The sequence below is a fragment of the Pan paniscus genome, chromosome 4 (assembly GCF_029289425.2).
Source record: "Pan paniscus chromosome 4, NHGRI_mPanPan1-v2.0_pri, whole genome shotgun sequence".
In the NCBI taxonomy this organism is placed as follows: domain Eukaryota; kingdom Metazoa; phylum Chordata; class Mammalia; order Primates; family Hominidae; genus Pan; species Pan paniscus.
Window position 1 is genome coordinate 118,227,172 of NC_073253.2, and position 12,302 is coordinate 118,239,473.

Below are 12,302 nucleotides of genomic sequence, written 5' to 3' on the forward strand. Positions count from 1 at the left end.
TATCACTTAGACACAACCCTTCCTAACCTACCTCCATCACACACACTGAAGTTACAAAGCTTAGAACCACACATCTCAAGGTTTTAAACCTTCAAGTGTGTTCCTACTTTTCTGTTACCTTGCGTTATCTTCCAAATTCTTATAATACACACTACTTAATTTTTCATTTTCGTTTTCTTTTTGTTTTTTGAGACAGAGTCTCGCTCTTTTGCCCAGGCTGGAATGAAGTGGCTCAGTCAGTCTCAGCTCACCACAACCTCCACCTCCCAGGTTCAAGCAATTCTCCTGCCTCAGCCTCCCGAGTAGGTGGGATTACAGGCACCTGCCACCATGCCTGGCTAATTTTTGTATTTTTAGTAGAGACAGTGTTTCGCCATGTTGGCCAGGCTAGTTTCAAACTCCTGACCTCAGGTGATCCACCCACCTCTGCCTCCCAAAGTGCTAGAGTTACAGGCATGAGCCACCGCGCCCAGACTAATTTTTCATTTTCTATTCCTACCATCCCAGTCCAGAGTATTATTACTATATATAAGTATTACTTTAACCATTTCAGATCCTTATCCATTCTCTGCTGCAGACCAGTTTTCCTAAAACACCATTTTTATCTCCATTCTCTTACTCAAATACACTGAAACGGGTCTCTGTTGTCCACCACATCATAGACATTGACCCTCAAGGCCAATAATCTTAAACCTTGTGTGAGTTTCCTATTGCTGCTGTAACAAATCACCAAAAATACAGTGGCTTAAAATTTATGTATTATTATTATTTGAGACAGAGTCTCACTTTATCACCCAGGCTGGAGTGCAGTGGTGCAATCTAAGCTCACTGCAACCTCCGTCTCCCAGGTTCAAACGATTCTTCTTCCCCAGCCTCCCGAGTAGCTAAGATTACAGGCATGTACCACCACGCTCGGCTATTTTTTTGTATTTTTAGTACAGACAGTGTTTCACCATGTTGGCCAGGCTGGTCTCGAACTCTTGACCTCAGGTGATCCACTTGCCTTGGCCTCCCAAAGTGTTGGGATTACAGGCGTGAGCCATTACATCCAGCCTTAAAATTTATTACCTGACTGTAGCTGAGTCTTTTCTGGGTTCTAGAAGAGAATCTGTTTCCTTGCCTTTTCCACCATTCCTCGTCTCGTGGCCTCTTTCATCTTCAAAGCTAGCAGTCACTCCACTTCAGCTTGTGTCCATCATAACATCTCCTTTCATCACCTCTCCTCTGACTCAACACCTTGTGTAAACAGCCTTTCTGATTCATGCAGATAAGTACCAGATTCTATGACACCATAAACTCAATCCCCTTTTCCTTGTCCTTCCCTCTCATGATAACATTGAGCCCACACAGATAATCCAGGATAACCCCCCCTTTTCAGAATCCTTAATTTAATCACATCTGCAAAGCCCCCTTTCCCATGTAAGCGAATACATTCACAGATTCTGGGGGTTAGGACTTGGGCATCTTTGAGGGAACCATTATTCTGTCTACTACTAACACCTTTACTGGCCGACTTTATTTTTCACTCCTCCTAAGAGCTCTTCAGTGACAGCTGAGCCAATATCTCCCATTACCTCATTATATGAGGTAAAAATGGCTACCCACCTGTCTTTGCCATGCCGAATGTCTTTTCCTGTGTGTTCTGATCTATTCAAACCAAGACATTTCAAGTTCTCCTTTTTCCATGTTAGCTCCCTTTCTTCCCTAATCTCTTTGTTCTTAGAACTCCTGTCCATTTAGAATAGAGATTTCTGCTTAAATTTTGGAAACATATGAGATAAAACTGTTATCCCTAAATTTTATCTAATTAGAAGGTACTTTTTTAAAAGTAGGGACCATGTCCTGTCTTTCATATCTTTCACACTGTTAGAGTGTCTAGTAGAGTCTTGGGCACATATTAGGTATTAAATAAGTATTTGGCAAATGGTATATTTGGAGAACATGTATATTTATGAATTACTAGAGGATCAGTTTCTACTGTGGGAGCTTGCATTCTCTGTTAACCCCAGGTTCTGCTTGCCCTGATACCTTTGTAGCTCCTCCGCTAGTACTAGGTGGGAAGAACACCATGACCGCACCAAAACGAAAACAAAACCCCATGCTAGCCTTGTTATGGCCCAGGCACAGGCTCCTGTGACAGGGTGAGCCTTCAGGCTTATGAGTGCTTTCCCGTGTGCCTTGGCTACACCTGTCCACACCCCACTATGGCCAAATACTTTACTATTTTAAATGGTGGTTCCTGAAAAGAGCTTTACCTCCCTAGGCCAAAAATTGCATGTATGGGCAGAAAAATCTTTTCAGTGTGGCAAACTGCTAAGCACATTTTATTTTCATGCCTTCCCAGCTGCTTTCTGTTAGTCACAGCCCATCCTTTTATTCACAAAGGTTTCAGTGAAATATGTTGCTGGTTCATTTTTAAATTAACTGTCTTCATTTTTTATTATTGACTACCTTTGGCTTGAATAAAAGACTTCATTCTCCTGTGTTTAATTCCATGAAGTAGACAATAAGAACCAAAAACCTGCCATGTGGGGTCAAACCAGTAGCACAGCACCCTGTACATTCTCTCCAAAGGGAACCCTGAGGAAGTAGCGGTGGCAATACAGGGGGAAAGATGGGATTTTATCCCCAAATGTTTCCCGCTTCTTTAACTTTTCTTTTCTTTTTCATTCTTTTTATTCATGTACTTGGGAAAAGTATTTCTGCTTCTTTGTGGAAAATGGTTACTATAACCAATGTATACAGTGGTAGGTCTGTGTGGAATAAGTTCTGTGTAAATTCTTCTAGCAGTATAAAAAAGGAAAAGGGCGTGATCACACCAGGAAAAGGAGATTGTGTTTGTGGTATCGTGGAATCTGGTACTTATCTGCGTGGATCAGACAGGCAGTTTGCCTGGACACAGCAGGGCCAGGACCGTTAATCATCGGATGAAGTGACAGAGGAGTATTTATCTTGTAAGCAGCTGAGCCCTACTGGAAACATATTGTCTCAGGTTTGTCTCTCATCTAAAGCAATTCATTACTCACCTACAAATGCTGTCATGGATCCCAGCAGCTATGATCATCCGCTTCCTCAGTACTCCTGACATAAATAAAAAAGGAAAAACATTTTCAGTTGCTAGATCTTCTAAATTTTTTTTAAAAGGAGAGACATATAATAGAGTTGATTTTCTATTCTGAAATATATGTTGTGATTCAATAGTTTAAAAGGAAGTTTCTTTATGTTTAAAGTGAAACTTAAGCTTATTACCACAGAATAATTTAGCATTTTGGCCTTGTTATTGTGGAGAACTGCCTCAGACAGTATAGAGATTAAATATGTATTTATTCCCCTGCAAGCAATTCTAAGTTCCCCTCCTTCTCTCTCCCTTGCATTATCAGTTTCCCCCTCAATACTGAATCAGTCTCATCACTATATGAACCTATCGCAGTAGTTTCTGTTTCACATAATAAAGCCTGCCTTCGGCCCCATGCTTCCCTCCTGTGCTCATCCCGTTGTACTCCTTCCTTCTTTTTTAGTAGAACTCCTTAGAAGAGGAGCTGCTACTTCCCCACTGCCCTTCTCTCTGTACCCCACGTTACTGACTTCCCATCATCTGGCACAGCCTGATCATGCCTGTCCTCTTGAACCACTTTCCTGATGGAAGCTACTCCCCCTCTTCCCCCAGTGATTGCCCTGCTTCTCCTCCCTGCTGTTCCATCTCACCTGAGGCTCGGGGCCCTCTTCCAAGCTCATTCAGGCAGAATTCAGTGGCTTGCAGTTGCAGAACTGAGGTCCCTTTTTTTTCTTGCTGGCTGAACACCAGAGGCAGCCCTCAGCTCCTAAAGACCACCCTCAGGTCCTAGCCATGTGGCTCTCTCATCACATGACACCTTACTTGAAAGCCAGCAGTCTGCTAGGACCATCATACAATACACAATGTAATCATGGAGTGACTGTCCTGACATAGTCACAGGTCCCACTCATGCTCAAGAGGAGGGGATCATACAAGGCATTTACACCAGGGGACCATTTTAGGATTCTGTCCCCCACAGCCCTTTTTCTCTATCTGTACCTAACTCCTAATGTCATCTCCTCTATTTCCACAGCTCTAATTACCTATATATTCTGACCCCCACATTTACAGACTTGTACCCAACTACCTACCCAGCATCTCTACTTGGATGCCTATTGAGCATCTCTGACTTAAAATAGAACAATTGATTCCTTTATATTAGGAATGTCTTTGATTGCATGTAGTAGAAACTTGATTAGATTTCTTAAGATATTTTTTATTCTCACATTACAGGAAAACTAAAAACAGGCAGTCCAGGTGATGCACGCATCTCACAACATTCATGTTCCAGGCTCCTTGTGTCTCCCTGGTTTAATGTCCTCATCTTAGCATGTGACTTTCACACTTCTGGTGACAACATAGCTCCTATTCTTCCAGGCATGGCTTCTGCATTTTCTGGCAAGAAGAGCCTGTTGCTTTTTGTTAGGAAAGCAAGAGCCCTACCCCAGTAGACATGTACACATATTGGTAACTCTGTCACATGGTCACCCTAATTAAAAGGGAACCTGGAAAACCAGTTTATAGCCCAGCATCTTAGCCCTCTGAATGACATTGATTTTTTTTTCCCCAAAAAAAGAAGGAGGAAATGAATATTGGCTAAGCAGCTAGCAGTGCTAGCCACATCCCTTATTCATGTGGGATTAGATTTGGCTGTAAGTGACTCTAAAACCAAAATAATGGTGACATTAACAGATACAACTTGGACCCTCCCTTCATAAATGTCTGGTGCTGGTGTGGCAGTTTCATGATCATCAGGGACCCAGGCTCTTGCTGTTTTACCATTCTCAGTGCGAGACTTGTACCTCAGAGGCAAAGGTGGCCGCTCTGCTCTAGCCAGTACATGGGCCCCTTCTTCGTGATGTACAACAAATTTCAGCCTAGAATGGTTAAGGGTGAATATACTCTTACATATGGAAAGAATTTTTTACTATAGTTTAGCTGCCCAGGTTTAATTGTATGAATTTTCTTATTCATTACTATGCTGTTTCTGTGCATGTGTAGTAAAGGAGTAATGTTGGTAGGTTCTTTTCAAGTTTTTAATTAGCAATTAAGCACATTGCACTTAAAGAGGCAGTGCATTAGTTTCCTATTGCTGCTATAACAAATTACCATAAATGTAGTGGCTTAAAACAATATAAATTTATTGTCTTATACTTCCTGATGTGAGGAGTCTGAAGTGGGTTTCATTGTGCTAAAATCAAGGTGTCAGCAGGATGACGTTTGCTCTAGAGGCTCTAGGGCAGAAACCATTCTTTCCAGCTTCTAGAGGTCACCTTGGCTCGTGGCCTCTTTCTCCATCGTCAGAGTCAGAGACATTGTTTCTCCTAGTCTCTTTCCAACTCATTCTGCTGCCTCCCTTTTATAAGGATCCTTGTGATTACATTGAGCCCACCCCAATAATCCAGGAGAATCTTCCCATTTTAAGACCATGAATTTAACCAAATCTTCAAAGTCCCTTTTGGCATATAAGGTAACATCCACAGGATTAGGATTTGGTTATTTTTGAGAAAGGAGGATTATTCTGCCTACCACAGACAGCTCTAATGCAACTTCCAACAGAATTTTTGTTTATTTATATTATCCCCTAAAACTGCTGTCCCAAAAGGCTTAGCTGAGAACTATCATTCAGTTTTCATGAATGGAGTTGGAAAGTAATTGTTAGGAACATTGAAAAGATTAGGCCTTTATGTTTTTAAGTTCTCTCTCCAAATGATGTGGTCTAGTTAATGGCATTTCTAGGGACAATACTTATATACAGTTGCATTTTGTTTTGATTTCTTTATATGAAAAACATGTAGAAAGACTTCTTATCAGCAAAGTCCTTCATCCAAGTAAAATTTTGTTGTATTAATTGATTTTTGTAACTAAATTTCTTTACTTTCATTTTTATTCATTTACTAGGCTTTTAATTTTTCAGGAAAAAGGATTTCAATCTGAAATATCAACAATAATACCTACCAAAACAGAAAACCATTATTCTGAAAACTGAACAGTCAAGATACCTAAATAAAGAATTGTTTGACAAAATTGCAGTGTAATTATATTTTCCTCTATTTTTTATTGCAGATAGTGGTAGTTCACTTTCTTTTATTGGCCTTTTTTCCCCAAATAATATCACTATAATTAACAGACATCTCTGTTTTTTTTTTTTCTTTTTCTTTTTCTATTCTGTCTTTATAGCTTAAGAAATGTATAAAAACTCCAGAAATCCCTTCTAAACATGTTAGGAACTGGGTCCCCAAAGTCTTGGAACAGCGACGACAAGGCTTGGAAACATACTTACAGGTAAGATATGTTTAGATCCTCATTTTATATAACATAAATAATCATATGTCTTACCATTTTTTCTCAGGACCTGTGAGTGCAATGTAAAATATATTAAGCAGCCAAAGATTCTAAATTAAAGGAAGTCCAAAATTACAGATATGTTGTTGGTTGGTTCTTGTAACTTTAATTAGGGTTCTATTTAAAATTGGTTCTATGTATTGGGGAAGTGAAATTTCAATAAAAAGGTGAAAACTGTTGAGGAGAGGATCTGTTTTTTAATTCAACTCTACAAATTATTTTGTTTTTTGCTTTTTGCTTTTCCTTCAAGATTTTTATTGCTTCTTTATAGCAATCCCAGCCTTCACGTTTTGAGTTTTGCGGGGCTGGTTGGGGTAGTGAGAGAAACTGAACTCACAGCGGGCCTGGCTAGTGTATCTTTGGAATCAAATTGAAAAGGAATGTATAAAAATTGCTGATGATGAAGTGCCAACCTCTTTGAAAATTCGAATGTCAATTTAGAAAGAATGCACTGGGACACTCTTTTCTGCAGCTGAGAGGAGCAAGCAGAGCTGCCTAAGTGAGAATAGGACAAAGACCGTCTCTCTACCAAGTGACAGAAGAAGCAAAAGGAGAAGGTAGAGCAGTATCAGCTTCTCTGAGTTTTAAAACAAAAAGAACTAGTGGCCCCAGGCGAGTACTCAGTGTAGTCATCATTAAGTCCAAAGAACACTGTGCAGGGCAGGAGCTGGGGTGGGCAGGCCCTGAGGTCAGCCAGTACCATTCTGCCACTAACCCATCTTGGTAGGGTGGCAGGTACCATCCTGCCACTAACCCATCTTGGTAAGGGCCAGTAGTATGGTCCCTCCCTGGCACCACTGGAGAAGCGACACATGAGAATGATGGAGTGAACATGGCTGGGGGCAGGGGAATCTTGGCTCTTAAAACAAAAGAGCTGGACTCCCACCTAAGAGCTATGAATTAATGATTGACCCATCTAAGACACGTTACATCAAACAAATCAGCAGCCATGACTGTGTCCTCCCTTTGATATCTTCATGGCCCTTTAAGCATTAACCCTAGGGTGGATTCTGTTGAGGAGGGAAACTGAGGACTGTGGAGCTAGTATGCCATTTCTTCTACAGAGCTCTATGAATGGCTGTCCCTGAATCACTAGTGATGAGAAGATGAGGGGAGGCTGACTCCTCAGGCTTGTACTTAGTGAGAAATTCAGAGGACTATCTCTCAGTAGAAAGATGCCAGAATTCCGTTCCTGGCCCTTGTAGTTTTCCTGGTCTTTACAGTGCTCTAATAGGAAAGCTGACATGCAGAAGGCCCCCGAGGACATCTGAGGCAGGCTCTCTTTACTGTTTTTGCTCTTTTGCTTTTGAACTTGGTAGAAGAATCCTTCACTGTCTCTCTCTGGGGGTGAGAGCTTAAAGGAAATGGGGATTATTACAAATCACAAGAATGTGTGGTGTGGCCATGGTTTTTGAGACTGAGGAGCTATGATCCTTCCATAGCTTCAGGCAACACTGCAGAGCAAAAAACAAACCCCCCAAAAAAATCAGACTTCAGAAATTGTATGCAAAGAGTAAAAATGCATGTTCTCTATAATTAAATGGAATAGGTAAACAATGCATTCTTATTTGTAAGCCAGATTTTCCATGATATTGTATATCTTCAAGCTTTAGTTCTGAAGAAAGCTCTACTCTGTTCCCCTCATTGTATTTGACACATGATTTCCATTACTACTCAGTGTAAACATTTTAAGTTGTTTGTACTTCGGATATAAATATGTGCATAAAATCATCTGGCACAGAGAGGAGTTTATAGTGACACTCAAATTGAGCTTAGAATTTTCTATTCTCAGAAATAAGGCTTGAAAGATGTGGTCGAAGGGCTCAGAGGGCTTGCTTCCTGTTGTGCATTTAATAGTCAATTTGTTGTCACTTAATTCCCCCAGGAGTTTAAGGGAGTTTTCTTTTCCACTTGATTCTATTTGCAGGCAATGGGAGGTAGATGGAAGTTGCAAAGATAAGCCTGAACACTTAATCTTAAATGAAATGCAAATCCTAGCCTAGGTGTCATTTCTTGATCATTTCAAGTCTCCTTAGAAGTAAGACAGCATTACTGTTTCTTCTGCTTGCTTACATTACACCAGCTAGAATCCATTCATGCTCAGGACCAGTCTGAAACCCAGGGAGTGGATGCCACCAGCACTTTCTCAGCAGGTATCATCCTGCCACTAACCTGTCTTGGTAAGGGCCAGTAGTATGGTCCTGATCTGGCCCATGAACCTAAGAAAGTGTTAATACCTCCAAGCCATAGCATCTTAAGTTCACAAGGAACTTAGACATTACATAGTCCGGTCCTTCAGCTATTTCACAATCATCCCTCTGGCCTCAATTTCCCACCCATAAACAGGCAGATCAGCTCTTGAGGGGGTCAGAGAAAACAACTCTTCCTGCCATCCAAGGGGCAACTAGTACATTCTGGACCATGGGTGAGTACAACCCCACACATTTCCTAAGGTGGTCACACACTGCTCTTTTATTTTAGAGATGGACAAACTGAGGTCCAGTGGAATTAAAAATCTTGCCCCCATTCCTGCAATATATTAGTTAAAGAGTTGGGACTGGAATTTTAGTTTCCTAACGTCCAGTATGGGCTCCTTTCTTCATGTGTTGTGGATTTTTCTAAGTCAGGAGAAATTTTTCAACTTTGACATACAGCTTTACATAAGGCTCTAACAGATAAAGGAAAAGACCTGATAATCATAAACTATTACAGCCTAATTGACTATCATCCCCCAACTCCCTGGATAAGTAGATAGATGATTTTTTAAATCAATAACTTGAATAGCAAAAACTATGCATATACTTTCATTTTCTGTGCTGTATTTAAGTAAGAGGCTAACTTAAAAACAAGAAAGGTCAAATTACCTATTTTCAAAATTAATTTTGTTCTATCTGAGATTTTAAACAAAGGAAACCCGACCTGTTTTGGCACCTGTACTTTTAAAACTCTTTTTTATTCCTTTGCTGGTCACCAATAAATGAAATTAATGAAAGAAATAAAACTAATGAAAATGAGAGGCAAAAAAGCCTACAGTTAGCATTTATTTGGCTTTCTTCAATTTGAAAATAAACATATCATATTAGTCTTCAAGATACAATTTATAAATAAATATTTTCTTTTATGTTTTAGCATCTCTATTCAATTTAAGTAATTTTAGTTTAAAATAACTAAATTAGGAAATTTTCCTAGTGTCTATTTTTGAGTGTAGGTTTCTTAAAAATATTTTACATTGTATTTGAAAAAGCCACTTTTTTTTCAAATAGAAATTTCAGATCTTAAGGGGTAAAAAGCAAGCATATTATTCAAATTAATGAATTGCCACAGTGTAAATAATTTATGGATAGGTTCTAATCAGTGAATTTACCTTGAAAAACTTCTGCCGGTCTAGAGATTTCCATATGATCATATTTGCAGAGTCTAACAGTTGAGCAATTACAGCAAAGTCTATTTAGTGTTACTTGCCTGGAGATTAAAAACAATAGTATGAAGGTTACATAAGTGAGTTTTAATTTTTTAAGTACATTTCTGAACCATTATTATTTTCCTACTTAAATTTTCAAATGATTTGATTAGAAACAAATTCTAAAACAAAAACGAAAAACCCTAGCTGAATATCCAAGTACGTATAGTATCTTAGAATCAAAATCTATAATTAATCAGGAAGACATCAGAAGTTATATTTGGCATTTGAGTAATTTGAAGTATGGCAGTCTGCCTGATGAACAGTGAACCTTAATTTTATTTCCTAGAATCATTTTCTGTTTATTGAATAAGAAATCAATTAACTATTATTATGTTTTCTTATCTCTTTCCCCTTAAATAATATACTCCAGGAAAACTCCCTGAGGTTTAATGAATGAGGAAATCGATCTCCTGTAAAAGTAGAATTAAGTATAACAATACCTTTCTGTATGAGTGGAAGAAAATCAGTTGGTTTTCATCTCAGTAAAAGGTCTATGCCAAATAAAGAGTTTTCTATTAAACTTTTATTTTTCCAAATTATATAAACTAGAAATTCATCTACTTTGGAGGATGTTTTAACTTGAAGATAAAAGCAAGTTAATATTTGATATTAATTTACCAATAAAGGTTGTATGTGTGTGTGTTTGTATAGTTTTGCTTAATGATAAGCACTCATCAGGCACCTATGATGTTTGAGGCAGAAGGGTAGATCTAGCTTCAGAGATACCTTGAACCATAGCCCAAATTAAGCTACTGTAGTTATTTTCTCTGTCGCTCCTCTCTGCTTTCCATGGTGCAGGCTTCATCTGGCCCCCCTAGTGGTACAAAAGGGCTGCAACAGTTCCAGACCTCACCTACTCTTAGCACATAGCCTAGTACAGAGGAAAAGAAGGTTTTCTTTCAGTAAGATTTCACAGAAGAAAGAAGCAGTGTCTTTCACTAGGAGTCCTGCAGATGTTTTTCCTGATCTCATTGGCTTATATTTGTGTGCATGCCCACTTCTGAACCTCACCATGGCCAACCATCCCACTGAGTTAAGTGAATCAAAGCCTGCTCCTGAAGATGAGGGAGAAGGGGTGATTTCCCTAATGAATAACCAGGGTATTCTTGGTAAAAGAAAAGGGAATATTCTCACTGTGGGTTGGGGCGTGGAGGGCAACCAGCAGATTACCATCACAGAAAATGATAATGCTTAGAAATTTTGAGTAAATTGCCCAGGGTTATGAAAAAGTGGGGACTTTCCTGAGACTGGAATTCAAGGCTCTTTCCTAGATAGATAAAGCTTCTAGAAAATTTAAAGTCAGGCCGGGCTTGGTGGCTCACGCCTGTAATCCCAGCACTTTGGGAGGCCGAGGCGGGAGGATCACGAGGTCAGGAGTTCAAGACCATCCTGGCTAACACGGTGAAACCCCATCTCTACTAAAAATACAAAAAATTAGCCAGGCGTGGTGGCGGGCACCTGTAGTCCTAGCTACTCAGGAGGCTGAGGCAGGAGAATGGCATGAACCCGGGAGATGGAGGTTGCAGTGAGCTGAGATTGCGCCACTGCACTCCAGCCTGGGCGACAGAGTGAGACTCTGTCTCAAAAAAAAAAAAGAAAAGGAAAAGAAAATTTAAAGTCATAAATATCCTTGACTTTTGACTTAAAGACCAGAAATATTTCTTACCTTTATTTTTATTTTAAAAATATAAAATAATATTTGCTCATTAACACAATTACTTTTACATCTAAAAATTTTAATTACCAATGAGGTTATGAGCTAGACCATTAAGGAATTTAGCATCTCATAGTGTTTACCAGTTTCTGAAAAGCAGAAATCTTAAGAATAATTTCAGTTTCCCAAATTGATTTGACCATCAAACACAGTTTATATGATAGTTTTGCCTCCTGATTTGAGATGACTTCCTGTCTTCCCTGAGACTCCACTGAAATGAAAGTACAGAAACTTAAGAATGAATAAACTCCAATAGTTAAGTAGTAGATGGGCAAGGAAAAGAGAAGATCATCAAAGGAAGAACAATGTTAACAACCTTCGGGAAGATAGGATGTGGTGGGAGCATGTGAGTGGATAGAGCACAAAAAGCAGCAGTCCGAACTCAGTCCTGTGGGTCTGTTGTGGAGGCGGGAGGCAGCCTGTGCAGGCAGTGCTGGAGAGCTTCTAGGCTCAGAGTCTGCGGGTAAGGCAGAGCACGGGGTGCGCAGGGAAGCTGAAAACAAGTAGATCCATTCAGGGCACAGGTTGAGTATTCCTCATCCGGAATGCCCCGAAATTTGAAACCTTGAGTGCTGGCATGACGCCACAAGAGGAAAATTCTCTACATAAGAACTTAATATAAACTGTTTCATGCACAAAATTATTTAAAATATTGACTAAAACTACCTTCAAGCTATGTGTATATGATATATAAGAAACATAAAGAATTTCATATGAAGACTTGT

The 12,302-nt window shown here is 39.5% G+C and overlaps 1 protein-coding gene across 5 annotated transcripts in view; it reads left to right on the forward strand.

The window, feature by feature from the left end:
• The window catches only part of SNX24 (sorting nexin 24), a 173,570-nt gene that overhangs the window by 100,843 nt on the left and 60,425 nt on the right, over positions 1-12,302 (forward strand). For all 5 annotated transcript variants that reach the window (XM_063604606.1, XM_034960409.3, XM_055112586.2 and 2 more), the window contains exon 3: positions 6,236-6,340. In XM_063604606.1, the coding sequence (XP_063460676.1) occupies positions 6,236-6,340 (105 nt within the window). The remainder of the gene's footprint in view (positions 1-6,235; positions 6,341-12,302) is intronic.